This window comes from Colletotrichum fructicola (assembly GCF_000319635.2).
Source record: "Colletotrichum fructicola Nara gc5 chromosome Unknown KSG_Nara_v1_contig02, whole genome shotgun sequence".
Classification (NCBI taxonomy): Eukaryota; Fungi; Ascomycota; class Sordariomycetes; order Glomerellales; family Glomerellaceae; genus Colletotrichum; species Colletotrichum fructicola.
In genome coordinates, this window is record NW_027094052.1 from 4,874,930 (window position 1) to 4,902,838 (window position 27,909).

Sequence of the window (27,909 nt, forward strand, 5' to 3'; positions counted from 1 at the left end):
GGAACCCCGGGGACTTTGGGAAGGGACCACCAAACGCAGCAACAAGCACGGCCAAACTCAAACATGGCACGGCATTTGTGGGGGGAAGGAAACATGGGCAAAGAAAAACGTATCGACGCACCTGCTGGCTGAGGCCGAGGGAATGGAAAGAAACGGGGAGCGCAGGAACGGCTGTCCGCCGTAGCATGTTCCCTGTACGAAACGGCACGAGGCACCGGTGCAGAATGCGAACACACTATTGAAATCCACGAATCGACGCGACGTCGCAATTCCCGTCCTCTACCTTACAGTGTACAGTGTACCGTACCTACCAAGTGGCACCACCAGTCTCGCGGTTACCTTTCAGTGGCATGTTGTTCTGACTTTTGCGCAGAATTTGCTCTGGTTGAACTTAATTCTACCCGTCCATCTCAATTAATAACGCTCGACCTGAATTCGACCTGACCTGGCCCCGGCCGGGATAGCTCGGTTCGCAACGTTTTTGAGATAGGTGTGCACTCCAAGCTCTCTCAGCAAGGCGCCCAACTTAGACGCCCAGAGAGCTTTCTGTCACTTCTCTGTTTGCACTTTTGCTCCCAAAAGATCCAGCATCTCAAGAGGCTGAGCGCATGCGCACGCGCAAGGCATCAATGTCCAAATGTCAAGGCGACTGTCAACTGCTTTCTGAACCACTGAATCCCCCAGACGTGACCGAAAGATTCACACCTGCTTAGCCGCGCCAGTCTGCCGTCTGTCTGCCCAAACCTGCCTTCTGCCCTTCTCTCTGCCTCTGCTCCGTTTGGTGTGGCTTAGGTACCTGAGGTGCAGTGAGGCACATACGGGAGGTGGACGGCGACATCAGCCTGATTGTGGTGCCAAATTCGTCAGGCAAGTCAGTCCGCCGGCCGTTCTTTCCCGTCCTTGCTGGCAATCCTCGTCCTTCCGTCTTAGCAATCAATCAACTATCAACCACGGAGAGTGAAGAAAGACCAGGGGCAGAATTTTCCCAAGAATTTTGGCCGTCCCCTTCTTTCCTGCCCATCTGATTGATCCATCGCGTCAATGATCGGCGTCTCTCACCCTTCCTCGCCCTTTCCCCCGTCTCGGGCTGGACGCTCACTCGACGACACTCGGCGCTTACCATCCACCACCGCCTGACCCTGCCAACTTCCCACGTCTTCGAGCTGCGTCTAGAACCTCCGACCTCCATCGCATCCCCGTCAATACTGCCATTCGCTGGCAACTCCGTTATCTCTGTGCAATGGCTCTCCAAGTCTATCAATTCAATTCTCCTCACAGCAGTCTTTGGTTCCGACGGCCTCGCCTCCTCTCGTCCTTCCTGGTCTCGTCGCTCGTTCTACCGACTCCTTGCTCCGTCCAACTCCGTCTCACGCAATGAATAATCAACTGCTACACTCCCCTAGGAGCCGCCCAATCGACAGCAGCGTGCCATCGTCACATCCGCGATGCCACCCCCGGACACCCCCGTCCGGCTCCATCTAGCCTTCTAGAATCGCCGCTGATATCCATCTTTAAGGCGCACCCGTAACCCTGTGCTAGTCGGGTGCGCACCATGTCGATCACAGAGGAAACGGATGACACATCGTGCACAACACTGCGGCGCGACACCAGTGTCCACCACTGACCAGTCACTCCTTCACGACCCTTTCCTGCTGTACCCCACGATGCCCGCCCGGACGCCACAGCACGGAAGAACTGAGCACTGTTGCTGTTGCTGATGCTGCTGAGCTGCGGCGCTTTGTGCACACACAGCCCTCATTCCCCAGCCAGGCCTGTGCTCCCTCGATCTTGCTCCCGCTGCCATTGAAACTCAAATTAACCATGTCGCTGGCTCCATCATGGAACGAAGCACAAGACAAGCCGCAATCCAAGAGCTGTGTCTGCGTCGGCAGGGAAGACACATCCTGGGGTCCATGGCTGGCCCGCGCTTGATGCCTCGATGCACCTTAATTTAGCTACTACTCAACTGTCAGCCACAACCAGCCGCCAACATGACGCCGTCTTCCCCACGATGCTGCTGTCCAAGACAGCGCCTTCAGCCTTCAGCTGGCCCGAGATGACGTTGGCCCCGTGGAACAATTCACTCGGAGGGTCTCTCGGTGCGCCTCTGGGATGGCTGTATGCTGCTGACTATGGAAAACCCAGAGAGGCACACGAAATGGTCTTGCGTAACCATGCAAACCCGTGGGACAGATCCTCGCCAACGCCGTGTGTTCCGTTTCGCTCACGACAGGACCAACGGGTCCGGCGCCCTCACCGTTGCGAATCGCACTTTGCTGCGCCGCCTTAGTCGCTATCTCGATATCACATTTGGAACAAATCCATCACCGCCTCTTCTTGTCTCCTTTTGCTTGCTGCTGATGCCCAACCTCGCAAACCAGCCCCACGATTGAATCTCGAGGCTGCATCTCGCCTCTCTTCATTGGCTGTTGCGGCCACGATGTAGGCCCCTGAGCCCGCTCTTGCTTCGCTGTTCTGTCTCCATCTGTCGTTCCTGCACCTCCGACTCGGCAGGGCGTTCTTGGATTCGGCTCTGATTCGATTTCCGCATGGCGCCCATGTAGGCTACCATTTTACCTGGCACGCCGTTGACGCGAGCACTTTACCTTGGTAGCCAACCTGTCGCCAACCAATTGTCCGCCTCGACAATGGTCGTATTGCATCGCCAGCAGGAAGGAACAACTCAATTGCTCCAGGTCGATTCCAGAGTCACCATCGTCAAGGGCTGTGCAAAGGATGCGTCATCTCGACCGCCTGTTCCCTAGCCTGACGATTCGGTGTGACGCAGATGGCTTTCCCGTCTATCGTCAATAGAGCGCGTACGCTTCGCTAGGTCCTCTGCAAGGTCTTGAGACATCTATGTCTCACAACTTTGCAGCAAAAAGACCGACCTGCGTCTGCTTAGACACGGGAAGCGGCTTTTTGCTGACTTCTCTGCACGGGCGACCGCGTATGCGGGTTGAGCTCATCTTGGCTTCGAATTGCGGTCGTGTGTCAGCCGTTGATTCGCTGGGTCGCAGGTGTTACCAAGCCCGATTGTCGGCCCTGGTCACAGCAGGCCTTGAGCGCCGAACACGTGCTGTGTGATACCTATCTGCGTCGGCCTCTGCCAGATTTTTCGATTATGACTCCTATCAACTTGCGTCGACACTTCAGGGTCTTTTGGCGGCCCAACGGCCTCCTGGGCGGAGCGAAAAGTCAGGCATCCAGATCTTGGTCGAGTCTGAGAAGGCAGCCAGATGGCGATGCCGGGGGGTTGGGACGTGCTGTTCAACCACACGACCTTATTCGTACTGCTTCATCGACTTTGAACATGCGGCCCAGATCATGCGGAGCGAAACTGAATTCAGGTCCTGTGCATAGACCCTGCTGAATGGCCGCATGCGCCTCCCGTGCTGGGCGTTTTGGGCGACGACGGAAGACGGGATCCCTTCATCGACTCCGAAGGCAAAGACGCTGATCAGGGCGACATCAAATCGCGTCTATTGATCCTTAGTGTCCGTCTATCGACGACCTTTTTCTCCGGGTAACTACCCGACGCTTGTTCGTTTCCTGCCATTACCACAACTGGCGGACGGCAGAGAAGATCGTTTGAGTCGACGATAAATATCCTCATTGAGCAACTAGTACACATCCGATATCCAATGAAATCGTATCGTCAGAGTCCACCAGAGGAGAAGTACCGGGTTACGAAGCGGATGTCTCCCTGCTAGCCGTTCATCGGCCCTGATTGTCGGGTCTGGAAGGGTTCTCGACCAGTATGGCGCCGATGATCGCGAGCCGTTCCAGGGTCACGGTGACCTCACTGCCTGTTCAACGTCAAAAAGAAATCTGCGGCAAACATGCAGCTGTCCGAATACAGGTTCTGTGAAGCCGTGGAGGTTTGCTCGCTGGCCATTGACGCCATTGCTCTCCTAAGCAGAGCTTCCTGAGCACCTTCCTCGGAGTTCCATTGCCCCCTCGCTTGCGTCTCGCAGAGACTGCGCTTGCTCTCATACGCCATCATCGTGAGGATTTCTGGACCGTTGTAATGGCCAGACGACCGTGGCAAAGCTGCTGGGCGACACTGTTATCGCGTCCTGGATATGACCAATTCGATACGAGAGACATAACGCATTCGGCGCCCATCGAATACCTTTTTCGATTTTGGCCACGTAGTCATTCGCGCTTCATTACGTTACTCGCCACGGCGTCTCTTTCTTCGATGTTATTGAGTCTTGAAGTTGGACAGCAGCTGTCAGACTAGTCGGGCTGCGCGTCTGTCGTCTGAAAACTGACAGACATACTAATTAGGGATCCCGAGGTCTAGCAATGTCGGAATGCATGCGAATGATTAGGGGAGCCGGCTCGAAGCGATGCAGTATCTATCTGACAAGGACAGGGCTGGCTTCTGATTTAGCATCGCGTTTGCCCAGTCCCTTCACCACGACGCCTCGCCTTCGGGCTTCAACGGCGTTTCACCTGCTGTGCGAGTGCACCCAGCCTTATTCGTCGGGACACTAAGGGCCAGGAAGCGCGAATAGAAAGTCTATCCGCCGTTGAGTACTACGCCGAGACACTTGAACCTGGCTGATTCGTCTCGGCAGTCATCCTCCTGCTCCGGATGCTACGCTCTGTGTTTGTCGCTAACGTTCTGGACTTGAGCTCAGATTCTTCGGCCCCCAACCGATTCACGCCCCAAATGAAAACTCGAAAAAGACCTGCCTGGCTAGTGCTAGAATAAAGCGCCCGGTTGAGCGCAACCGGCCCAAGGCTCCAATTGGGCATTCGAAAAAGCCATTCCAATGACCTCGTGATCTTTGTACATACAGGACATCCATACACAATCTCGAGAGAAAGCCTCCCCCGCACCGGCTGCAGGCATGGTGCGCCCGCGAGCATCATTAAACATTAGTCCTCATGCCATCTCCTGTCGTTCAACTCACCCGCCCGCCTGTCAGGAAATTTCGCAGAGCGACGATCCCAGTTAGATGGGCAGGCTAGGTAAGAGCCGCCGCCGGCAACGGAGCGGCTCACACCATGTCCTGGCATGTGCAGACTGGTGGGATGCTGCTGCGTGTCTTGCTCGGGGTTGATCATCGAGTCCGGGGTAGTCGGATTGTTCAGATGGAGGGGCATCTCGATAGCAATGCAATCAAATAGCATTCCTCTCACAGGACTGAACACTCGCTGGCTCGTTACTACGCGGTTATACCACCTTGGAAGAGTCTCGCCGGGTCCTTCGTGGAGGGTGTCAATGGCATGTTACCTGGCGGATCCTAATTATCCTGCTGAGCAATTTTACCTGTCAGGTTGGACGAGCCCAGCTCATCCGGCAATAAGTAAAGTTTCTTCACGTCAGTCCATCGGGGCGTTTTACCCCAGAGCCTCCAATGTCCTCGTCCTTCCCCGCAGATCTCGCCAGCTGTTGTACGAGGATTTCTCGGGAGCACACCATCTTTGGAGTCAAAAGGTAGGTGGCATATCTCGCGCGCGCAGATGTCGTGCCTCTGCGACCGGACTCGGGTAGCTTCGGGGATGGCCGATGGGTGTTCAGGAGGAACAGTAGCCTGTCCGATGGTTGACATCCCGCATGCCCGGTGTGTGTTAGTCGGGCAGGCTGGTGGAGGGATGCTTACTTGTGGGATTGGGTTGGGGGCGGGGGAGTTGGGGGTTCGGATGGGTGGGATAGAGTGGGATGACGGCGCGTGGGAGGACAGGCCACAGTCTCACCACCTTAGCTGGGTTGGACCCCTGTTATGGGAGGGGATTTGGCTTGGACACCCTTTTGTGATTCTTTTGACGTCCTGTGGTTATTTTGTGTGATGGTATTATGAGATGTGCCTGTCGTGGGAGAATGCTTGTCTTTGTGGTGACGTTGCTGGTTTCTGTCTTGTCCTCTCTTGGAGATGGATGGCTATGACTGTCATTCAGTTGAAGCTTCGTTATGAGTTCTTCGCTATCATGAAAGCACACCAAGTTTCCTGAGCTGGAGCCTCTCAGTTTGAATGACGACGAAATCTTTTGACTACCATGCCTCTTTACACACCCTAGAGCCTATTCAGACGTCGTCCTCGTTCTTCACTTTCTAAAGGCATATATAAGATATGTTCCTCACCCACCAAGCGAGTCGTACTTTGACAGAAGCAAGCGATCACAAAGCATAGAGCTCCCTCTCAGATGAAGTGTCTGTGAAGTGGAATACACCAAAATATGGGCAGTTGATATTGTAATGACAGGGTCTCCATTCAGAAGGCTCAGAAAACTTTAGCTTGTTGCATGCGGTGGGTGTTATTCATCCTCATACACATATGACACGCGCAATGAGTGACGATGCCTGCTACAACGTCTTTCAGCTTTCATGAACATATGCGCCTTCTTCTGCTCTAGATAGATGCAGCTGCTGGTTGTGAACTGCTGTAGGTTCTAAACTGTCGCAGACATCTCTCCAATAGCCATGACTACGGTCGCACTCATTTCTTGTGTGGTAATTTATATGGCTGCGTTGTAGACTGCCTTTTATAGTTTGAAGAACAGGAGCTTCTTTGAGACGAGATTGTGGTAAGGCTGTTTCAAGTTTTGTATTTAAGTATCTGTTCCGCAGGCTTCATAATATCTGTCACCAAACAATGACATATTTGCGGCATACTGTGAAATATTTGGTTCGAAAAGAGACAGTGAATAGTTGACATGTAAGTCCCTAACTATTTTTGCAGTAGTGTCTGAGTTTCATATCAATACGGCCAAGCCCTTAGTGCTGATTCACAAGCAATATGCCAGGGGAAGTGACAGAGAGAGAAGCAGTGATGACGCGGGTTAAAAATTGTTCGTAGGCACATCACATATGCTAGCAGTTCATGCGTAGCAATTCAAATTGCAGACATCAACCTTGCCGCTAAATTGGAGTCCAGAACGTTACCGATATTGTCAGGTCATTGACCTAGACCAAAGCGTCTTCCTGGCTGGGCGTTAAATATGTATTTGAGCTTGGTATGATCAGGCCCCTCAACTATTCTGGCCGCTATTTCTTGCTTTGACTTTGTGTTCTTGTTGCCACTTTGAGACTGAGACGCTTATATTTTATAGGGTAGGGCCTGGATGGCTGAGGAGTCTTGAGCGTCAATGTACGTGACAAGGTGCATTAGAGTCTCGAGTCCCACCTTATGCTCCTAATATGCATCACTACAGTTACCATGGATTGTTGGGCTTTTCCCTCATTACTTCGGTCTTTTGTGATAGACACAGGCTGTGGCGCTGACAGTACACAATACGATTCTCGTTGGAATACATTGCAGAGGAAAGTGATGGAAGAAGACACTGGTGTTGTCCCATGAAGTGGTTCACTCCTTCGGGCGCAATTAGGACTAATTCGTCTTGTGTCACTTAATCTCTGCTGGTGACAAGAATTAAAGAGGTAGAATACCGCATGTAACTGTAATGCGGTCTTGCGAGAATGGAAAGGCTGAGAAGAGCAGAGTTTCTTTTAATAGCTTGTATTTAGACAAGTGAATCGGGGGGCGGAGTCTTTGGTGTGCTTAAATGCAAAACGAAGCCGGCTGGAGCTGGGATTTGATTCATAATTCTGTCTCATAGTGCCACAATTTGAGGTTGTCTCTCTCAATTGAAGGCTAACCGCGCTTGCTACAGCAAGGACTGAGCGAGTGCGGTCTGCTTGTTTGCAAATACGCATCATAGACTTTGTGACGTCTTTTCTGTGAGATTATTAGTGAATATACGCAGCGGACAGGAGAGTCAAATGACGGGGCTAGGTGTGGTTCACCCGAGGTTTGAGTTACAGTACGTAAGTGAGAAGCATGAAGACCTGCAAGGTTATGGTCGTCTTAGCGTCAGACGGACACTAGTGATCGTATTGTTGCTGGCTACTCCGTTTAGAGATCGCTCATACCATTCGAATTTATACCTAGAATTTCAAGGCACTGCAAAGGCTATGACACTAAACATTGCCGAGGCAAAAGGACGAACAAGTCGTCAGCAGAAAGAAGTGCGGTCAGCCCGGACTTCTATTCATTAGCAAATGATACTCCAGAGACGCACTCCATCTTGAAAAATGCTGAGAAGGGGACGACACCAGCTTACACCAGGCGCAGATAGAAATCCCATCCCTACCGCAATCTTAGAGCGAATGCGTCCTCCTCTCAGTATTCTCATTAATACCTACGAAGTGATGAATAACGAAGATGAGTACTTAAGCAGGTGACCTCCTGATGAATTTTACGGGTGCTTCTGATAATGGCAGGGTTGATGCCGAGGCGTGTCAGGAAACAACTAGGTCCATGACTGAACCCGAGAGAAGGCTCATGCATTTTGCTTTTACAGATCGTGTCTTGAAAGGCCATATATAGTGTATTGCAAACAGACACATCTGGATTAATCCAGATCGCAAGCATGGCCGTGCGATTGGTAAAGGTTTTGGTCCTCAATGTCGGGGTCTTGATTCAAAAGCTCGTCATGTGTAAGAGAAAAAGGTCTACAGAGGTAGATATAAATAGTCTCAGGAAGAATTGAGTGTTTATCCCCCGACACCGCCAAATGAATCGCGAGTGTTGAAACATCGGCTTTACTTTAAACCCAAGCTTCAAAGTAATCACATGACAGGTGAGAACGATTGCTGATGTGATAATACAGAACATACACATTGCCACGTTCTGTACCGGTCTAGACTGTCTTTTCTTGCTTAATCCTCACAAGATACTTGAGAAAGACTAAGAATGACGAGAGTTCTCAAAAGATATTATGTGCTACAGTCCCCGATATGTGTCACTACTCTCGTGTTGAATATGACTGGGATGGAGAGATATTGAAGCATGGTCCCGGCTTCGAGACATACCCAGTATTCACGTCAGCTGAATAATAACGAGTGGAAGAATGACAGTGACGGCAAATGGCAGATTGATTGAGAATCAAAGTGAGGTGATGGTGTGTTACACAAGCCAAACACTTCAAATTTCCCTTGAGCGAAAATTACTTGGGAGGCTTGGCACTCAAAGAGAGGGTCAACTTATTTCCTTGCAGCCGAAACAGAAGAATGGCAGCATTTGACGTTAGTAGGCATCCATTTTAAATAGGTTGACCACTTCATTGAAGCGTGCGCATTACGTAGATACCACAGTACAGTTCTGTCAAGAAATCGCATGATGACTGCAGGTTCATCGCAACATCCATTTCTTCATGGTTCATCATAGAGATGTGAGCAATGTTAGTAGCAAGACCTCAATACGCAAGAAACGAAATTGACTTTTTTGACTGAGGGAGTGGTTCTGGACGTGGGCGACCATAAGAAAATCGTCATCCAACCATGTTTCCAAGGACGACTTCAAGTCCATTTACACAGGTATCCTGCTGTCCTGAAACCACCAGATTTCGCAACACAACTCCTACACTTCGCCAGCAGATCGAATCGTCTTAGGCTCGAAGCGGGTCATCGCGACTTGCTCCTACTCTGCACCTTTCCGGAGGAAGCGCTGGCTCCCGCACGAATTTACGAACACAGTAGCGCTTCTGGAAAGTTTCCCCGTCCAGCACATGTTCGTGAGTCAGCGAGATCACAGCTACGCAAATGACGGCGGGCGGCGCCTATCGGAAGTTCCGTCTCCGTGTCACTTTTCTGGAGGCACCTTTTTGAAGTATTAAGAGTCAATTATTGACGATAAGTACGTAGGTACTCAGCTTTGCAGCCATTATCCCGCATGACGACGACGGAGGAAGGCTTCATGGGTATGACCATTAACCAAATCTCCGCGGAGAACATCTCCAATCCTGAGTCCTGGCCCCTGGCGACCTCTGGCGAAGCGGAGCGTAGGGTCGATCTTTGGCCCCTTTGCCCTCTCGAACTATCTGGTTGTCTCATAATCGTTTCCCATGAGTGGCACAAGGAGAATACCGCGACATGTGACGAGCCATACGGCATCCCTTTCACACAGCATGCCTCTATACGAGCGAAACAGCGTATTGAATTGCCAAGAGCTCACGCAAGTTGACCAAAACAATGGGAGACTTTTGCCAGACCTATAGACACCGGAGGTAAGAAGAAAAAGAGGGAGGGCCCTTAGAAAAGAGAAAAACAAAACGATTGTCCTCAATTGCGCTGGGCTTTTCAACTGCCAGATTCGAACTGAGCGTTTGACGCGAGCAAGGCGGGACGATGTTGGCCACACTCCTTACTGACCAACTGGCGTTGTTGCAGTTGCTTTTTCCGACTTGGAATGGCAAGCGGCTTAATAGCTACGAGGCACCTGTGAATTGGAAAGAACGAACGCGGAGGGAGAAAGGACGTCGGGGAGGAAGGGGCGCTAGGAAGGATCGGGAAGGAAGACGCTACAAAGATACTTAAACGAACCGTAGCCAGAGGCGCAGATGCAACCAGAATACGATGCTCGCAAAAGGAAATGCCCTCATCCAACCAGGATCTCTCACCATGGGCTCTTGACACCTTTCCGGAATCAACCTGATCGCCTCTAGGCGCAGCAAGTACAATCCATATCGGAATAGGGGAAGACTGGCTCACCAGCTAGACCATCGGCCAGCCAATTTGATTTTGACAACTTAATCGCCTAGCTCTCCAGTCTGCCTCATTGTTAGGAAGTTGGGAAGGGGAGGGGGTAATAAAGGACAATAGGGAAGGGGCGCCTTTCAACAGGCACGATTGGATAGGAGGCCACTGTGTACCTTCCACATCTGGAGGTCTCACGATCACGCAGACTCTGCACTAGGACCGACACCTCGATCAGCCTGATCATCATGAGATTAATAATATAATCTAATTTACTAGAAAACTGACTGACTTAAGACTTCCAGCAGTAAGCGTCTAAAGAGACAGCGCAGGAAAGAAAAGCAGAGGACGAAGGGAAACAACTAAAAACGCAAGTCCAGTTGAACAGAAAATGAGTCAAACTTCGACGAAAGCGATAGCGGAACGCAAAAAAGTAATATCCTCAATTCACTTTTCACTGGGCCTTTCGACCAAATCAGACTCGAACTGAGCGCCCCAAGGCGAACGAGCACTGGTCCCCGTTCTTCTTAAACGTTAAGGTAGGTACCTCACTCGCTGACCAGCTAGACCATAGCCTCTTTTTTTAGGTTTTGTAAGCTAGGGCAGCTTGTGCCCAGCCCGGCAAGGCCTGCTGAATTGTTTGAAGGTGTGGCAGGGAAGGGCCTTATATAGGTTGCTGGGGAAGGGGCGCCTCCTGCCCAGGCAAGAGCTCGGAAGGCCAGCCGCCATCTGTCTCCCACAGCCTGAAGACCCCGCAAAGAGGTCGCAAATGCTGCCAGATTGGCATGAAGCTGGTGAAGATTCTAGGAGGGAATCTGAAGAGTGACTCAGCACCGAGGATAATAAACGAATAGAAGGAACACCGACCAACTCACGTTTTGTACTGCCTCTCCCATGGTCGAATGAGCCTAAGTCTGGGCCCGGTTGACATTTCCGGCATTGTCCGGAAGAGAAAAAGAGCATGGAGAACAGATTGAGGAGCTATCACAGGTAGGACGAGGTCGATATCTGGGTCGGATGGTACTGCATGCTGCTTGATCAAGATGGTAGGCATTCGCATGGTTTGTACCCACACTTGTGAACATGCAATGTGCGAAGGTGATGAAGCGAAGAAAAGAAATTCCGTAGCTAGGCTAACGATACTAAGTCTTGGTAGCCCTTTTTCATACACGAGACGCGCCAGACAACGCCATTTGATATTGTACAGCCCATTTCATCCGTTCGACATATCAAGCATTGCTCTCAATCCACTCCTCAAGCCTCTCGACAAGTTCTGCCTTCTTTCCGGCCGTGCTCAAGCCTCTCGCAGCAAGGACATCCTTCAGGTCTGCAACGAGCATTTTGCCCAGAGTGTCTGCATCAGCAGCGGCCTTGAGCTGCGCCGTGGTCATTCCCGATCCAGAGACCTTGGCCTTCGGCGCCGCCTTCGCCCTCTTTGCCGGCCTGCCGTCGTCATCGTCTTCCGCATCTCGCTTGATAGCCTGCTTAGCCATCACATTCTTGGCTTCCGCCTGCAGCGTCTCAGCCCACTCTTCGAGGTATCCGCCGGCGCGCTTACTGATGGCCTTGTACTTGGGCTCCGTCAGATCTTCCGCTTTCTCGGGGTACTCCTCCTCGAGCGCGAGGACCTGGAGGATCTTGTAGTGCCACTGCAGTGAAGGATTCGGGTACTTCTTGGGGTTGTACATGGCTTTGGGCAGCTGCAGCTGTTGAACGATGACGCGCATTTGGTCGGTGAGCTCGTTGGTGCTGCGGACAAGGTCGGCGGGCGGCTCAGGGCCTTCGCGGAGGTCATCGGCAAAGGGGAGAGGTGTCAGCCAGAGGCCTGCGGGTAGGTAGGGCGTGGTGGAGTCGTCTTCGGATTGCTCGTGGGAGGGAATGATGGCAACGAGAATCGGGTTCGCGTTGGAGCGAGTGATAGCCCATGCGACTCCAATCTTTTTGTACTTGAGCAGCTTCTGCCAGAGGGCAGTGAAGACGCGGGTCGAGCCGACGTAATCCTCCTCGGAAGGGAAGATGAAAGTTGACTTCTTGACGCTGGCCCAAAATGGGAGCATGGACCGCGGCTTGAAGCCGATGATGCGGATTATGGGGGTACCAAAGTCCTTGAGGGACTTTTGCTCCTCGGTGGTGAAGTGGACGTACTCGCCGCCAAATTTGTAGGCCTTTTTGAACTCGGGCTTCTCGACTGTGCGGGCACTATCCTCTGCAATTCGAGTTGTTTCGCCTGTGGCGAGCTGGGGCTTCTCGCCGTCAAGCCAGATGTAGGATGTTCTGGCGGGTGTTTGGCGGTGGAGGATGTTGTAGCCCTTGACGGAGATGCGCAGCCCTGGGGCGATCTCGAAGGGGAGATTGGAGAAGAGGGAGCGCTTGGGGGTCTCCTTGGAGTTGATATTTGAGATTAGGGAGTTGAGAAGAGTGATGCCGTCTCCTGATCTCGAGTTGCGGATCTCTGAAAGATTTGCCTCTGCTGTTTGGTCACGATAGATTATATCCTGTCACTATTAGGCCGGAACACCAAGGAGAGTGCGAACTGCTTACATCGTAGAACCTGGTGAGGTCGAACTTCTTGTCGTCCCTGGTGATAGGGAACAACTCGATGATAACACCGAGGTCGTACAGATCCTTTGCGCGCACGGCAGAAGCGGACTTGGCCGCCTTGTCATCGCCGTGAGGACTGTCGTTGTCGGTGATGATGAACAACCTCCTGCTTCCGAAGTTCGCCGCCTTAGTTGTGAAAATCTGGTTTGCGCAGAAGAAGACATTCGCCATCTGGACGCTCTCCTTGGCTGGCACCAACACCTCATCTTCGTCTTCTCCCTCCTCCCCGTCGACCCCCACTAATGTCTTCAGCGCCTTGACGTCCTCCGCTGCGGGGACGTCTAGGTCAGTGAAGAGATAGCAGTGGGGATAGCCCAGGCCACTGCGACCGCTTTCCTCCTGGAACTTGGACTTTTCGGTGCCGAAGAAGAGGATGCCCATCATGTCCTTGGGGTTGGAGATGATGCGCTGCTGCATAAGCTGGTAGGCGCATTTCAGCGCGGCCTGGACGGCGCTGTCCTTGTCTGCCTTTTTGGAGTTTGATGCTGGAGGCGGCTGCAGCATTGACGAGCTCACATCAATGGCCAGAAGGACAGCGTCCTTTTGTGCCTTGTAGTCCTGAGAGGGGTCAGCTGTAAGTCATGGCTCTCAGATGTGGGCTCGTACAGTCTCATCGAGCTCCTCCTCCGCATCGTCATCCTCCTCTCTCTTGTAGTCTTCGCGATCAGCCATTGCGAGGATCTGTGTGACTCGGTGTTAGTTTTGGCGTTGTTGGTCGCGGCGGGCGACAGCTATTTCATGTAGTCGCGAACTCGGTTGGGCCCTTCAGCGCAACAGGCAGCTCCAGGCAGCAGACGCGACAGGGGCAGCTGTTCTGGCGCGGACCTCTCTAGCGAAGCTCGCAGGTACCCGCGTGCGAGCGCGCGACCACGTGATCTATATTTCGGATTACGCAGCGTGCTATTGGCCGAAACCGAGGCAGGTTAAATAAGTACCTTAAAGTTTGCAGTGACATGGGCTTCCGATAAGGTATCTCTGTATGAGCTCGGTCTTGCAGGGGTGCTGCTCGGCATTCGGTGGGCTCCTGTCCAGATCGGGATTTCCTTCGTCATCGAAGCCGAAATCCACATGGCCTCGTCCAGCATCGCCCACACATCGCCAGGGTCCACGATTGCCACAGCTATGTTTTCTTAGACCACTCTGAACCATCACCACTTACCGACCGTTTCTTGTGTTCCCTCTTTGTACACTATCTTTTCGTACATCGTCGTTGTAGAGCAATGGCGTTCAAGTACTCAACAGGACAGCTCTCCAGGAGCTTGTCTAAGGCGACGACTTCAGCGCGCAATGGCGCCGCACCTCTAGCTTTGGCTCTGCCGAAGCAATCAGCACCTCAATTGAGGTCTATGGCAACCGTTCCGCCCGTTACACAAAACTCCGCCGGTTCCAAGGGTCCGACGGCCATGGTATTCCTGAACATGGGTGGCCCTTCAACGACAGACGAAGTGGGCGACTTCCTGAGCAGACTCTTCGTATGCCCCTCCACGAACCCCCAGACGCTCCGCACGCTGACAATGCGCAGGCAGATGGAGACTTGATTCCTCTCGGACGCTACCAGAACTACCTCGGCCCCTTCATCTCGAAGCGACGAACTCCCAAGATCCAGAAGCAGTACGCAGAAATCGGTGGGGGTTCCCCCATCCGCAAATGGTCCGAGTACCAGAGCGCAGAGATGTGCAAGATCCTCGACCAGATCTCTCCCGAGACCGCACCGCACAAGCCTTACGTTGCGTTCCGTTACGCCGATCCCCTGACCGAGGAGATGTACAACAAGCTGCTGGATGATGGTTTCGGAAACGGAAAGGGCGGAAGAGCTGTAGCCTTCACACAATACCCGCAATACTCGTGTTCGACGACGGGAAGCAGCATGAATGAGCTGTGGAAGTGGCGGCAAAGGTTGGAGGGCAAGTCAGCCACGGACGCGACGCCGGGCGACGGCACGATCTCTTGGAGTGTTATTGACAGGTGGCCGGTACATCCGGGCCTGGTGGAGGCTTTTGCGCAAAACATCGAGGCCAAGCTCCTGGAGTACCCCGAGGAGAGGCGGAAGGACGTCGTCTTGCTGTTCTCAGCACACAGCTTGCCCATGTCTGTGGTGAACAGAGGAGACCCGTACCCGGCCGAGGTTGCTGCTACTGTCTACGCTGTCATGCAGCGCCTCAAGTTCTCCAACCCCTACCGCCTTTGCTGGCAATCGCAAGTCGGCCCGTCCGCATGGCTCGGCCCCCAGACTTCTGATTCGGTCGAGAACTACATCCACAAGGGCCAGAAGGACCTGGTCCTGATCCCTATTGCGTTCACCTCCGATCACATTGAGACTCTGTATGAGCTCGACCTGGAGGTTATCGGAGATTCAGGAAGCCCCGAGACTGTGAAGCGCGTTGAGAGTTTGAATGGCAGCCCTGTCTTCATCAAGGCTCTGGCTGATATCGCCAAGGCTCACCTTGACAGCGGCATTTCCTGCTCACCACAGATGGAGCTTCGCTGCCCCGGGTGCAAGAGCGAACGTTGTGCTGAGTCAAAGAAGTTCTTTGCGGGTCAACAGACGAAGCTGTTTGGAGCTCAGGAGAAGGTACTGGCGCAATAGGAAATATCATCTTAAACCACGGCGGGAGACTGTAATCATGTACTTTTATAGCAACCGGGATCTGTTAGGGTCAAAATGCAATACTGGCGGGGGCAGGAATAAAAACAAGTTCAACTCTGGTCGCAATCCGTCCCATAAAAGATGTCTACTCAATTGTTGCCGGGCGGTTGGATCCATGTTGATGACGCCACCACACTTCGAGTGTGCCACTAACAATTTCCCTGGCTGAAGTTACTCCACCAAACCAGACGATCTCCGGAGGGTCGTCTCTCCTTACCCATGTTCCAGCTGCAGCTCACACCTAACTCACAGAGGACCATGTTCAGCTCAAGAACATTTTACAACTTATCCAGAGCTCATATTACTATTTCCCGACGAACAATGAGCTCCCAAGAAAAGATTCATTTCGGGCCCTTTGAGGTCACTGGGCAGGTTAGTCTCGAAGAAGATCTCGGTCATTGAATGGCCGTATGAGATGGGCATTGGAGCGTCTGGATTGCGCATCTTGCCATTGTAGTTCAAAACAGCTGCCGCTCATCGTCACCTGCCTGCTTCAACCCGCTATCCAGAACTCAACACGGAAACATCAAGAATAATGGCTAACATGACACAGGTCTTCTACAAGACAGCCCACTCCTTCGCCCTCGTCAACCTCAAGCCTTTGCTTCCAGGCCACGTCCTCATCTGCCCTCTCAAGCCTCACAAGCGCCTCACAGACCTCCCGCCAGCGGAAGTAACAGACCTCTTCACCACGACGCAGCTCGTGCAAAAAATGCTCGCGCGCCGCTATTTCCCTTCCTCGTCAGGCACGCCGGCTGCCCCGGAGGCAGGCTCCTTCAACATAGCCGTGCAGGACGGCGCGGACGCGGGCCAGACGGTTTCACATGTTCACGTACACATTATCCCGCGCGTACCCGGCGAGACAGCGAAAGACGACTCAGGGCCGAGGGATGAGATTTACGAGCAGATGGCGAGCGAGGAGGGCAACATCGGGGGTGCGCTGTGGGACGCTGAAATTGGGATGAGACCCGAGCCCGGGGGCAAGTTTGCGAGGATTGAGGATGCGATGAGGAAGGCGAGAAGCATGGAGGAGATGGTTGCGGAGGCTGACTTGTACCGGGGCTTGTTGAAGGAGATGGAAGCTGCTGGTGAGAGGTAGAATTGAAATATGTCTGGTTAGAACGTAGGATGAAGGATAAGAGAAAGTGTACGGCATTTGTCTATGTTGGCTGTGAATTTAACGGGCCATGAGGTGCCGGTTGTGAGATCACATGGGATTTCTCACTTGCAGACTGCAATCTGCATTTACGCCTCTTTGATGCAAGTTGATAAGAAGCATTGGAAAGCATTGGTACACAATTTAATTTCAAATGTCGTCTTCAAAACATCAACTGGGCTCACCGCAACTGCTCTCAAGGCTGGCGTTGAGCATCCCTTCACGTCATCAGTCTGTAAGATACAGTGCGCTAAACTCATCTCACTCAATTAGCACAGTATAGAGGCGGACCCACTCGCACTCAACGCGTTCAGGACGAAGCGCGTCCCGTCGCGCGTCTCCCATCCCACCTGGCTTGTCACTGCAGCGACACACTTTCTGCAATTGCAAGTCGAAGCAGCCTTGGACGTCGCCACGAAGATAGCCTCGGACCAGATCTCGTCTTAGCAAACAAGTACCCAAAATGCCGAGTGCTTCATCGCCCATCACATTTCCTGCCAGCTCCTCACCACCCGCAGGGAAGCGCGCGCGCCCAGCAGCGGCCGACCCGACAAAATCCAAGCCGAAGGTCAAGAGCGGATTTCTGCTTGACGATGATTCCGATTCCGACAATGACGCCCAGCAGCCACCATTGAAGAAGCAGATCCTTGACTTTGGATCGCGCAGTCAACGACCAGCCCCTGTTACACTCACCCCTGACGAAGAGATTCTCGAGCCATCAGCGCCGGCACCCGCGAAACAGAACAACAGCGCTCCCACAGAAACAGAGCCTCCTCGCGCCGAACCGCCTCGAAGCCTTGCATCTACATTGTTGAGTTCTACACCGTCGATTTTCAAGAGCGGGCGAACCTTCAAAGTAACGACTTGCACCGGCGCCTCTACAACGATCAAGCAGCGGAAGCCGACTACCAACACTTCATACGAGAACATCGTTGCTGCGAGATCCAAGACGAAGGAAGGGAGGGCGAGGCGCGCATACTATGGTATCGATATCAATGAGCTCATCGACAAGGCCAAGAAAGAGGCCGCGGAAAAGCCCAAGCCGCAAAGGAAAGAGAACGATGTACCTGTTCGGTCAGTGGAGGAGCCAGTGGTCGGCAAGCTTCAGAAGAAGACTTTGCTCTGGACCGAGAAGTACAGAGCCAAGAACTTCCTCGATCTTTGCGGTGACGATGGCACCAACCGCATGGTCCTGCGCTGGCTCAAGCGATGGGATCCTATCGTCTTCCCTGGTATCGCAAAGAAGGCGCCCATCTCGAGACGGCCAGGCGCGAAGCAGGGTCAGCAGGAGGAGGAAAAGCCACACAAGAAGATTCTCATGTTGACGGGCCCCCCCGGTCTTGGAAAGACAACGCTGGCGCATGTGTGCGCGCGGCAAGCAGGATACGATGTGATGGAGATCAATGCCAGTGACGACCGAAGCAAAGACGTCGTCAAGAACCGCATCCGGACCTCCCTAGGAACCGAAAGTGTGAAGACGGTCGAGAACGTCAAGACCAAGGATGGTGAGCAGCAGCAAAAGGTTGCAAAACCGGCTTGCGTGGTTGTCGATGAGGTGGACGGTGTAGTCGGCGGAGCTGGGGCTTCAGGAGAGGGAGGATTCGTCAAAGCCCTCATCGATCTCGTGTTGTTGGACCAGAAGAACGGCTCAGGAATTGTGAACAACAACCGCAAGAAGAAGAAGGGCGACGACTTTCGTTTGATGAGACCGCTTATTCTCATCTGCAACGACGTCTACGCTCCGGCACTGAGACCTCTCCGACAGTCAGGTATGGCTGAGATTATCCATGTTGGAAAACCCACCATCGATGCTGTTGTCACGCGGTTGAAGGCGGTCTTCGACAAGGAGGGCGTTCCCTGTGAGAAAGATGCTGCTCGCAAGATCTGCGAGGCCGCTTGGGGTATGACAAGTGGTATTGATGCGAAACGAGGAGCCGAGAGCGGAGCCGAAGGCGATCTTCGTGGCGTAATGGTTGTTGGTGAGTGGGTTGCTGGACGTTTCAAGGCTGCTGCGAGCTTCAACGACAAGTTGACAAGGCAATGGCTTGAGAAGAACGTTATGCACGATCTTACCAACGGCGCCGGCGGAGCAAGGGGTCTTGGACGAGGAAGCACGAAAGACATCGTGTCACGCATCTTTCAGGAAGGTGGCGGCTTCCCGAAACAAGCTTTGGACAGCACATCGCATCTCAAGCACAAGCATGAGCAGCCCAAGGCTCAGCTGGGTTTTGCCGAGTACCACAAGAAGAACGCCATGGAACGTTTGCGACACATGGTTGACACCAGCGGCGAAGTCGATCGTATTATGACTGACATCTTCCTCGAATACCCCAACCGCGAATTCAACGACGACTCGTTCTTGTCCAAGCCCAACGAAGCTTACGATTGGATGCACTTTCTGGACACTTGCTCGTCAAGAACCTTTTTCAGCCAGGACTGGGAGCTGGCGCCATATCTAAGCCAGCCTATTCTTGCCTGCCACTCTCTCTTTGCCTCGTCGAAAAAGTATCAAGTCAACATGGGCTACGACAAGAAGTGGGGTGCAGATGCGCAGGAGAACGACGAGCCACCCGTGCCATTTTCTGGTCCTCAAGCGGACTATGCTGCCCACCAAGCATTGAAGGAGAACAAGTCTATGCTACAGGCCATTCAGGCACAGCTCACTCCCACGTTGGGGAGGTCTTTCCGAAGCCCGGAAGATGTCGCGACGGACTTCTTACCGTATCTTGTTCGCATGGTATCACCAGACGTCAAGCCTGTCGTGATTGGCGGCAGCGGCACGAGCACAGCAAGTGTACGAAAGGATACCGAGAAGGCCATGGTCAAACGCGCCGCGGAGATCATGGCGGAGGTCGGTATCGAAATGCAAAAGGGCAAGATTGAGACGGATTCGTTGGTGAACAGGGGGCCTCAGTGGGTGTACCGCATGGAGCCGTAAGTCATCATCCGCCGCCTCATGTACAAGTTCGCACTAACGTATCCTCAGTGACCTTGACGCACTTGCGATATACGAAACAGCAGGAGGCCTTCTCCTCTCCAGCTCCGCCCCAACACGCTACGCCGTCCGCCAATGCCTCGATCAAGAACTCCAAAAGACCGTCATTCTCCGCGAGGCGGCCGCGCGACAGGCGCGCTTCAAAGCGGGCAACCCCATGGGACTTGAGGAGGCCCCTGTGCAGGTGGACAAGGAGAACATCATTAAAGAGCAGGAGAAGGCTCTCGAGAAGAGCGTGAAGAAGGACTTTTTCGGGAGGATCATCCCGACGCGGCCTCTGGGTGAAGTGGATCCGAACGGGACCAAGAGGAAGAAGCAGAGGGAGGAGACGAAGGAGGATATCAAGGTCTGGGTAACGTACCATGAAGGATTGAATAATGCGGTCAGGAAACCTATCTCTTTCGGGGAGTTTATGAAGGGGTTGTAGAAGCGCTTTGGGTATGAGGGATGAATACATTATGATGTTTTGCCTTCACAATTGTTACTGCTGAGGAGGGTTGAGCGTCGTTTTGGTCACGATGAATGGCATGTATTGCAACTAAACTGCCTCTAATTCCAGGTCACCGCGTCATCCTCTCGCCCATCATCCCACTCGGAGATGCTTAGCCGTTTAGCAGCTGCCGGCGCAGCAGCCTCCCTCGGGCAGGTTTCCGCCGCTATCAACGCGTCAGTTTCCATGGTCTTCCAACTCTAGGCTTGACCTCTCTAGGGGTTAACTCACGGGCAGAAGCAGCCGATGGGGCAGGGCTCGTTGGAGTTGTTGCAGTGCTTCAGGTTGCTGGCAGCGCACTGGGCCGGGGTCAGAGGCTTGGGGGCGGCGATGGCGCTGACGGCGGCAACGGAAGCGAAGACGGTGAGGAGGGTAGAGAACTGCATTTTGGCGGTTGGTTTAGGGGATGTTTGTCGTTGTAGAAGTTTATTGAGCTGAGACGAGACTTGGTGATTGGATGGGGTGAATGGGTGAGAGCAACATAGGAGGAGACTGGACCGTCTTATAGCTTTCTTATCCACCAGCAGATCTCTTCGAACACAAACTCCCCGTATGCCAAATCGCAGGTCGGCGGCGGTGGTATCCACCGACCAGTAGCTAGACTTCAAGGCGGAGCAGTCCGCCTAGGAAAACTCAATGTCCGCGTACCCGATTGTATGGAAGGGCACTTTCCCCTAAATCCGCCCCGTGTAGGCATCACGTCTCCGGACTACGGCCAGCTTGGATACTCGCATTTGCTCCACCTTTACCGCCTCCCACATAGTGTATGAGCCAGCAGCAATATAACTGACATGAGTTTCAGCAATCTGAAAAGCCTCCATCGCGAACTTTAAAAAACCCGAATGTTGCCTGAGTCGTGGGCGTAGGGCTGGGGACGCCGATGCGGGTATCCTGGGATGAACGTGGGGGGAGTAGGTATGAGATGAACTGGGGGGCAGATCCCAAGTTGGTGGGAGTTGAGGGCATCCCTGCCCAACTACCGGTTTGAAAACTATCCCGCCGGCTACCGGCCAATGGGCTCAGACGGTAGGAAACCGAGAGCGAAAGGTTGAGTTGCGTAGAGGACGGGTAGGCGATGTTGTCATCCTTGCTCGAAGACTCAATTCATTGAGCTTTTGCATCAACTGGAAACCGTTTCCCCTGGATAAATAGACTCTATGATAATAGCCTAATTGTATTGACCGGCAGCAACAATTGACTCGACAATGATGCAGAACAAAAGGCATGTCCAGACGAAAGTGGCAAGTTGGACAGCAGCGAGCCATTTCCATCCCGTCGGCAACCATTTCCGAGATGATTCTCAAAAGAGGAATGGGCCTAGTTGAGTTGCAAGACCTATCCTTTCCGCCCCGAGTTGGACAAAGGAAACCTCGCCTATTAAGGTTCTCGCCAGGCCGTTACTGACTCTGTCGCTCATTACGTACACGAGATGATGCTCCGGCACGCTCGGGTCAACAGCGGCTCCATCCGCAGTTACCATTTTAGGACCTGCGACGGCTGTCAAGTTGTGGAATATGCCGTCGGTGAGTATTTTGCGGACTTTCGGGCTGCGGCTGGACTCTAGGCAATTGCGGTCTGCTACGTGCAGGGAACGCTATGCTTATGAATGGTAGCCGTCTTTTGACTTGTGCTATGTTGCGATATCTATAACATCATTAAGTAGCTCATCCGCCACAATAAAGACTCGCCATTTGGCACAACATGTTGTCTTCGGACTTTGCTATTTCGCTGAATTGAAAAGCAAGCAGACAGGACTGTGCAGTTCTTTGCAGAGAAAAGGGAGGTTTATTTCTATGTGGATATGTTTGTTCGATTCTGAAATCATCCAAAGAAGATCTCGGAACTAAATTCTGAAGAGCTTTACTATCCGGGCGGGTAGTAGGCATAGATGATGCTAGAGACAATAGGGACGACGGTAACAAAATTGTATGAAATAAACTATTAGACCTAACATAATAGTCATCCGTCCGATTAGCAAGAATCCTTCTCCATGCTCATTATCAACGAGACGTTGAACAATAGGCTATCCCTCACCTTGAGCAGCGCAACGTAGTCTCCACGACAAGCATCCATATGACTACATCACTCCACTGTTGTGTGATTGACACATCCATAACAACAATCAGGGAGCCTTGACTTTCACATGGCCCTCTGCCGTCACCTTGTAGTTCGTTCCTTCTTTGTAGAGCAAATGGATAACCGCGGCAACGAGAGAATACAAGTCGGGGTTCTCGCGATTCTTGGCCTTGACGTTATTAGCCCATCCGTAGGCTAGATCCATGTCGTCAAACATAGCCCCAAAGGACGTCAGATGGAAGAACTGAAACGTGTGGTAAGCAAAAGAGACTGAATAAACAACATCTGTTAGTAATAGAGCCTACCTCGTGCAAAACGTTTGTTGTGAAGCAGTCTTGAAGCAAGCCATCCACTGGACGAATATCCTTTTTCCTCTCCTCACTTAGCTTCTGAAACGCATCAGGGGCCGTTTTCGCTGTGGCTTTATTGACCGTTTCCTGCGTCCAGTCAACAAATCCCCTGCTCCGCTGGAATTTGATCCACAGGGGGTGAAAATTGATCGATTCGGGGATTCTCAAACGCTCGCCGGTTGGCGTATTCAGATCGCGCGCGGTAACGGCCTTGACTTTGACTTGATTGTGGTCTATCTCATTCCAGTCTCCTGGCGCTTCTTCTTCTTTGAGAAAATTGACAAAGTCGTGGGGATTCGTGAGTTGATTTTGTCGGACATTGTCCCATGGAACTGGCAAGGGGTTGAATTCGTTTCGGTCACGGACCCAATCGATGTCTGGTCGGCAGGTGATGATCTGGTAGCGGACTTAGTCTCAAACGATCATGGCATGTGAAAACAATAAGTATGTCTCAATGTTTCAAGACTCGGGTTCTGTGATGCTGACATGAGATGTAGACGAAACTTACGAAGTTGAAGTGGTGGTCGTCCGACTTTTTGAGAGCTGCCCAAGCTGAAGACTTCTCATATCTCCCATTCACGTTACCCTCCCTACCGACGGGGCCTTCCATGGTGGCGATGTTGTCGAATTTCGCTACAAGTATTTCGAAAGTCAGGTTGAGGCCTCATGCTGTAGACTATAGGGTCATGGAACTCGAAAAAGAAACATGATGCTATCTGGGAAGCAACTTACACTTGACGTCGCCTGCGGCTTTGTTATAGTCATCCTTCCCAACAAGGGGTTCTAAAGCAGCTTTGACAGTCCGACCCTTCAAGGGGTTTTTGCTCAGTGAGTCTTTAATGTGGGAAGCGGCGGCTGCCGCCCAGGCCTTTGCGTCCTCGACGCCTTTGAGAATGGCATTCTCCAATTCCTTGTCGTCCACAGTGATCTTCTTTGATGGATTGCCGTTCTCGAATACTTCTTTTCTGTCTAAGTGCTCGTTAGTAGGCAGTCTTTGCCTGACTACACACCAAATCCAAGGCAAATTCAGATCAAATAGCTCGCTGAGACATAATCATTCGGCGAGTAGATCGGATCACCGACTTACAACAAGATTCGTGCAACGTCCAGCTAGCTGCTTCAGCGGCAAGCGAGCCTTGCAAGACAAGAATGAGGATTTGAAGAGGGCGCATGCTGACTGTTGACCCAATGAAATGAATGTTGGAGCAACCTTCAATCGTGAATCGTGATAGTTGGTGTATGAGAAATCTTCGACCGCATGAGCAAGTTCAGCATGTTCTTCTACTTCAATGTGAGCTCAAGCCAGTTGGCAAGACACCATTTATACAGAAGAGAAACCATTCTATTCATGGACTGTAGATAGACCGTAGAGCGATACCAAGTTGGTCCTCGGCCCTGGGACCAAGACTGACAGAAAGGCAACACCGCCTCGACCCCAAGACCCGGAGGAATTCTGGAGGCAGTAAATGGAACCATTGACTAAGAATAGCCTACTTGGCTACAGAAATTTCTTGGATTTGGGCGTCCAAGACTGACCTTGACAGCTTCCAACCATACGCCCCCAATGACTGATCGACGCATGATCAAAGTTAACGAGGCTGATCGGCTGAATGGAAATTGCAATAGGGGTCTGAGAATCGATTCCGTTGCAGTCTGTTGGAGATTGAAGGCTCTTATGGGGTCTGTTGGCCCGGACTTGCGACCCGGAGGTGGGCCGGAGTGACAGTGATGGGGGCTATCGGCCCCAAGGTAGTTACCGGCGTGCTGCGCCGGTGCGGCTTTGATTGAAAATCACCCGACTCTGGAGCGGCTGGGCCATTATTGAAGGAATTGTGACTGATTTCGAGGGCTCTGTTGGTTGCTTCGGTCAACATGTTGAGCTTGGCATCAACATTGACGCTGCCCTGTTGGCGTGGGGTCTGAGGCTAGACTCCAACACGATGACCAAAATAGATGACAGCCCCCAGAGCAATGGAAGACAGACGGCAAGTTTTCGTCAGTGAAGTCCGCTGAGAAGATTTGCGGGACATTGGCGATAGCTTGTCCACCATTAAATGTTACCTATGTGTATAAGGTATATTTAGGCCGGTGGCTGGCATCGTAGGAGCCATGTAACAAGCTTCCTGACCATCCCATCTTTCTCGTAGAAGTTGACTACAAAGGCTTTTGCGAACCTCCATTCAAAACTACTTTCAATCTATTGCTGTCAATTCCATTTTCGTGTTACAGCTATTATGAAGCCGTACACTCTTGTTGTTTTCGGTCTGCTGTTAAATGCAGGGGCGGCTACGCAGCTTCATGATCAACCCTTGGCTAGCGTCACCAACGAAGGTCACTTGACTGCCCGACAGACAGTGGATCCTGCGGCTGGCCGGTATGATACACTTTCTGAGGCCATTCGGAGGCAACAAGTCCAGATGCTAATGACTTCATGGTAGTGTCGTGGTTGCCGCCATTGAGCCGACTAAGAGTGGTCAAATTGGAGTCAACCCCCCTGGGGCTGAGCCTACGTAAGTACGCCCATCAGAATGTTCAAATGAAATGCAGCAGCTAATCGATTCTTGTGGATCAACTATAGACCAGGTAAAATAGAGGCACATACGAGATATCTTACGTTGGAACAAGGTACAACAAAGGTGAGGTTGCCCGTCTTTCTCTTTTGTGACTCTTTCGTTGACACGCAACTTGCCTAGTGGATAGGACACAACTCTCAGTACATTGCGATAACAACTGTCACGTCTGTTGGTTCGGGAGGGACAGCAGTCGCGACCGTCACGAACGCTGTCACTGCATCGAAGAATGCCGCTGGCGGTCTCAACATCTTGCTGAGCCCCGGACTTAAAGCTAAGCTAGAGGCGATAGCGAAGGAGGTAACCGCCTGTGCTGCAAAGCACAGGAGACAGCCTCGAAACGTGGTCTACAAGCGTCAGGAGGGCCCAGCTTGCGGCTTGGCCGATTACGTACAACGTGTAGCTGCCGACACAGAGCTCAGGAACAGCTTTGCGCGTCCTCTCACAGATCAAGTCTTGACGGAGGAGTACGACTCGGGATATGAAAGTGGCCCAGGAAGCGAGGACGGCTGGGTTGACGGTGGCGAGGCCGAGGGTGGAGCTGAGTCTGCCGTGGAAGAGACGGTCATCTTTTCATCTGAGGAAGAAGCTGAAGTTCTAGGTGCAGCTCTTTCAGGCGGCGAAGCAGCGGCGAATGCAGCCGTCTGGGGGAGCTCGACTATCACAGCCGGCTCGTTTTTGGCCTGGGTTTGGGGACACATTCAAAACGGCAAGGCAATCCCCAACGCGAATGAGATCCCAAAGGAGAGCATCCATAGGGTTACCAAGACCAAAACATCCACCAGGAGCACTTCAACCTCAAGCAGCAGCTGTCCTACGGGAACTCCGGTAAGATATCCAAGCCCGTTCTGGATGCTCATCTCTGACTGATAGATCAACCACAGCCATCATGCGACGGAGATTGTAAGCCCACCAGTTCCAAGATCGAAGATCCTAAGGCTACAGGATTAGTTGATTGGGCTTGTTCCGAGGTGAGTCAAATCGTCCACCTTCGCATGCACACTCTTCTCTCTCCCGGGACAGCTTTCCGCGGATTGCACGGACATACTGACTTATGAAAGGGCAAAACAAAGGGATGCCGTTGCTTCCCAAGTATTGTTACCCAAGTCACCATTTCCGACATCGTCTTTGACCAGGCTGTCCTCGATGCGTTAAAGAATATCAAAGAAGAGCCCCAGCAGCCTCCGCAGCCCGAGATCAGCATTGAATGTCCTGGCGAGCTCACTAATGTTCCCAGCAAGTTCTTTCTGGACAGCACTTCGAAGACATTCTGCGAGAGGGTAATGAATGATATAGGCGCACCGCAAGGACCTACACCGTATGATATTAGCGGTAATGAGATCCCTCGCCTGAAGGCCGCCTTGGCAACCCAGCAACAGACGAAAAGAGGTTTTGTGCGAAGAACACCACCGGAAAATATCGACAACTACCAAGATTACACCATATTTCTGTCATTTCTTCCTCTTGATGACGAATGCCAGGTAGACGACCAAGACGTCTGCAGAAGCGCATGGGAAAGGCTTGTCAAGAGCAACTGTGAGCACTCTCAGACTTGAAAAGTTAGTGACCAAGGATCAACTGACTAAGAGTCTCATATTAGGTGGATCGAATCATGGCTCAGCAGGAGACCGCATGTTCAGAAAGGCGTCTATTGACGTCGGCTGCGGCAAGTTCACGTGGGAGGTGCAAAAGATGGCAGAGAAGCCCTCACTTGGCAAGCGAGAGTGCCATGATTGGTACAAACACAGCGACGTGCATAATAACGTTCAGGAACTTTGGTCTGTCTTAGGTTGCAAAGACCTTGCCAAAGACAAGAAGATGAGAGCAGGAGATGAAGACGTCTACTGGCATCCCCTGCCCGGCTACGAGCCAGGGAACTTCAGGATCACGTGGATCGACGGTTGCAAGGCTGCTAGTGAGCAGAGCCTTGAATTTCCCATTGCGGATGATAAGAGCATCACCTGTGCGAGTATCATGAGGGAAAACTACCTATCATGTATGTTTTGCATCGTTTCAATCAATAGTATAACCTTATACGCTAACCAGACCACTCTTACAGGCAACAATGGCGGAACTGGAGGCCAGATTGATGCTGGCTGCTTGCGGTACGATTTCTATCCCAACAAATGAGAATAGATAAATTTGGGATGATCTTGATTTAGTTCGAGCATGTCAACGTGAGGGGCTTTGTATGAGGCAGCTGGTATGAGGCAGTTAGATCCTGACGACGCGTTGCAAATACAGACTACCTCGATCTTTGTTGATAGCCTTTAGTTAGGTAGGAACAGCTCATGTCAGCTGAGTGAGAAAAAACTACAAAAGGGAGTGGGTTGGTTACCTCCAAGAGACTTTATGATCTGTCCTCTGTTGTCTTCTATGATCAAATCCTAATCGTAAGTGAATCTCTGTGTAAATGAACCGTTACGTGTCCCCGCTCAAGAAGGAACGCACGCATCTGAAGGTTCCACTGTGCGCGAATATTGGGTACTTCAAATCTGAACATCATTTTGTTTTTGGTGCTGGGGAGCCCGCCTG

General features: G+C 52.2%; 8 protein-coding genes across 8 annotated transcripts; 4 read left to right on the top strand and 4 right to left on the bottom strand.

The window, feature by feature from the left end:
* Positions 1 to 11,153: 11,153 nt before the first annotated feature.
* CGGC5_v004105 (uncharacterized protein) lies at positions 11,154 to 11,549 on the bottom strand (the record flags this gene model as incomplete). Its single annotated transcript, XM_066151226.1, has 2 exons — positions 11,154 to 11,304; positions 11,365 to 11,549. The coding sequence occupies 2 exons, from the start codon at positions 11,547 to 11,549 to the stop codon at positions 11,154 to 11,156; spliced, it is 336 nt and encodes a 111-aa protein (XP_066009511.1).
* A 169-nt stretch (positions 11,550 to 11,718) lies between these two features.
* On the bottom strand, positions 11,719 to 13,762 carry mus-51 (ATP-dependent DNA helicase II subunit 1; the record flags this gene model as incomplete). Its single annotated transcript, XM_032033074.1, has 3 exons — positions 11,719 to 12,984; positions 13,031 to 13,648; positions 13,697 to 13,762. The coding sequence occupies 3 exons, from the start codon at positions 13,760 to 13,762 to the stop codon at positions 11,719 to 11,721; spliced, it is 1,950 nt and encodes a 649-aa protein (XP_031887630.1).
* Positions 13,763 to 14,310: 548 nt separating this feature from the next.
* CGGC5_v004107 (Ferrochelatase) lies at positions 14,311 to 15,677 on the top strand (the record flags this gene model as incomplete). The annotated part of the gene is made up of 2 exons (XM_032033073.1): positions 14,311 to 14,562; positions 14,613 to 15,677. 2 exons carry the CDS (start codon positions 14,311 to 14,313, stop codon positions 15,675 to 15,677), a joined length of 1,317 nt encoding a protein of 438 aa, XP_031887629.1.
* A 381-nt stretch (positions 15,678 to 16,058) lies between these two features.
* On the top strand, positions 16,059 to 16,836 carry CGGC5_v004108 (Bis(5'-nucleosyl)-tetraphosphatase; the record flags this gene model as incomplete). Its single annotated transcript, XM_032033071.1, has 2 exons — positions 16,059 to 16,109; positions 16,291 to 16,836. 2 exons carry the CDS (start codon positions 16,059 to 16,061, stop codon positions 16,834 to 16,836), a joined length of 597 nt encoding a protein of 198 aa, XP_031887780.1.
* Positions 16,837 to 17,356: 520 nt separating this feature from the next.
* Positions 17,357 to 20,315, top strand: ctf18 (Chromosome transmission fidelity protein 18; the record flags this gene model as incomplete). Its single annotated transcript, XM_032033070.1, has 2 exons — positions 17,357 to 19,827; positions 19,880 to 20,315. 2 exons carry the CDS (start codon positions 17,357 to 17,359, stop codon positions 20,313 to 20,315), a joined length of 2,907 nt encoding a protein of 968 aa, XP_031887781.1.
* Positions 20,316 to 20,498: 183 nt separating this feature from the next.
* On the bottom strand, positions 20,499 to 20,764 carry CGGC5_v004110 (uncharacterized protein; the record flags this gene model as incomplete). The annotated part of the gene is made up of 2 exons (XM_032033069.1): positions 20,499 to 20,544; positions 20,610 to 20,764. The coding sequence occupies 2 exons, from the start codon at positions 20,762 to 20,764 to the stop codon at positions 20,499 to 20,501; spliced, it is 201 nt and encodes a 66-aa protein (XP_031887782.1).
* Positions 20,765 to 22,500: 1,736 nt separating this feature from the next.
* Positions 22,501 to 23,976, bottom strand: CGGC5_v004111 (uncharacterized protein; the record flags this gene model as incomplete). The annotated part of the gene is made up of 5 exons (XM_032033068.1): positions 22,501 to 22,698; positions 22,760 to 23,200; positions 23,313 to 23,437; positions 23,537 to 23,773; positions 23,892 to 23,976. The coding sequence occupies 5 exons, from the start codon at positions 23,974 to 23,976 to the stop codon at positions 22,501 to 22,503; spliced, it is 1,086 nt and encodes a 361-aa protein (XP_031887783.1).
* A 1,062-nt stretch (positions 23,977 to 25,038) lies between these two features.
* CGGC5_v004112 (uncharacterized protein) lies at positions 25,039 to 27,504 on the top strand (the record flags this gene model as incomplete). The annotated part of the gene is made up of 8 exons (XM_066151227.1): positions 25,039 to 25,178; positions 25,243 to 25,314; positions 25,383 to 25,440; positions 25,498 to 26,202; positions 26,259 to 26,345; positions 26,436 to 26,910; positions 26,975 to 27,370; positions 27,434 to 27,504. The coding sequence occupies 8 exons, from the start codon at positions 25,039 to 25,041 to the stop codon at positions 27,502 to 27,504; spliced, it is 2,004 nt and encodes a 667-aa protein (XP_066009354.1).
* Positions 27,505 to 27,909: the final 405 nt, after the last annotated feature.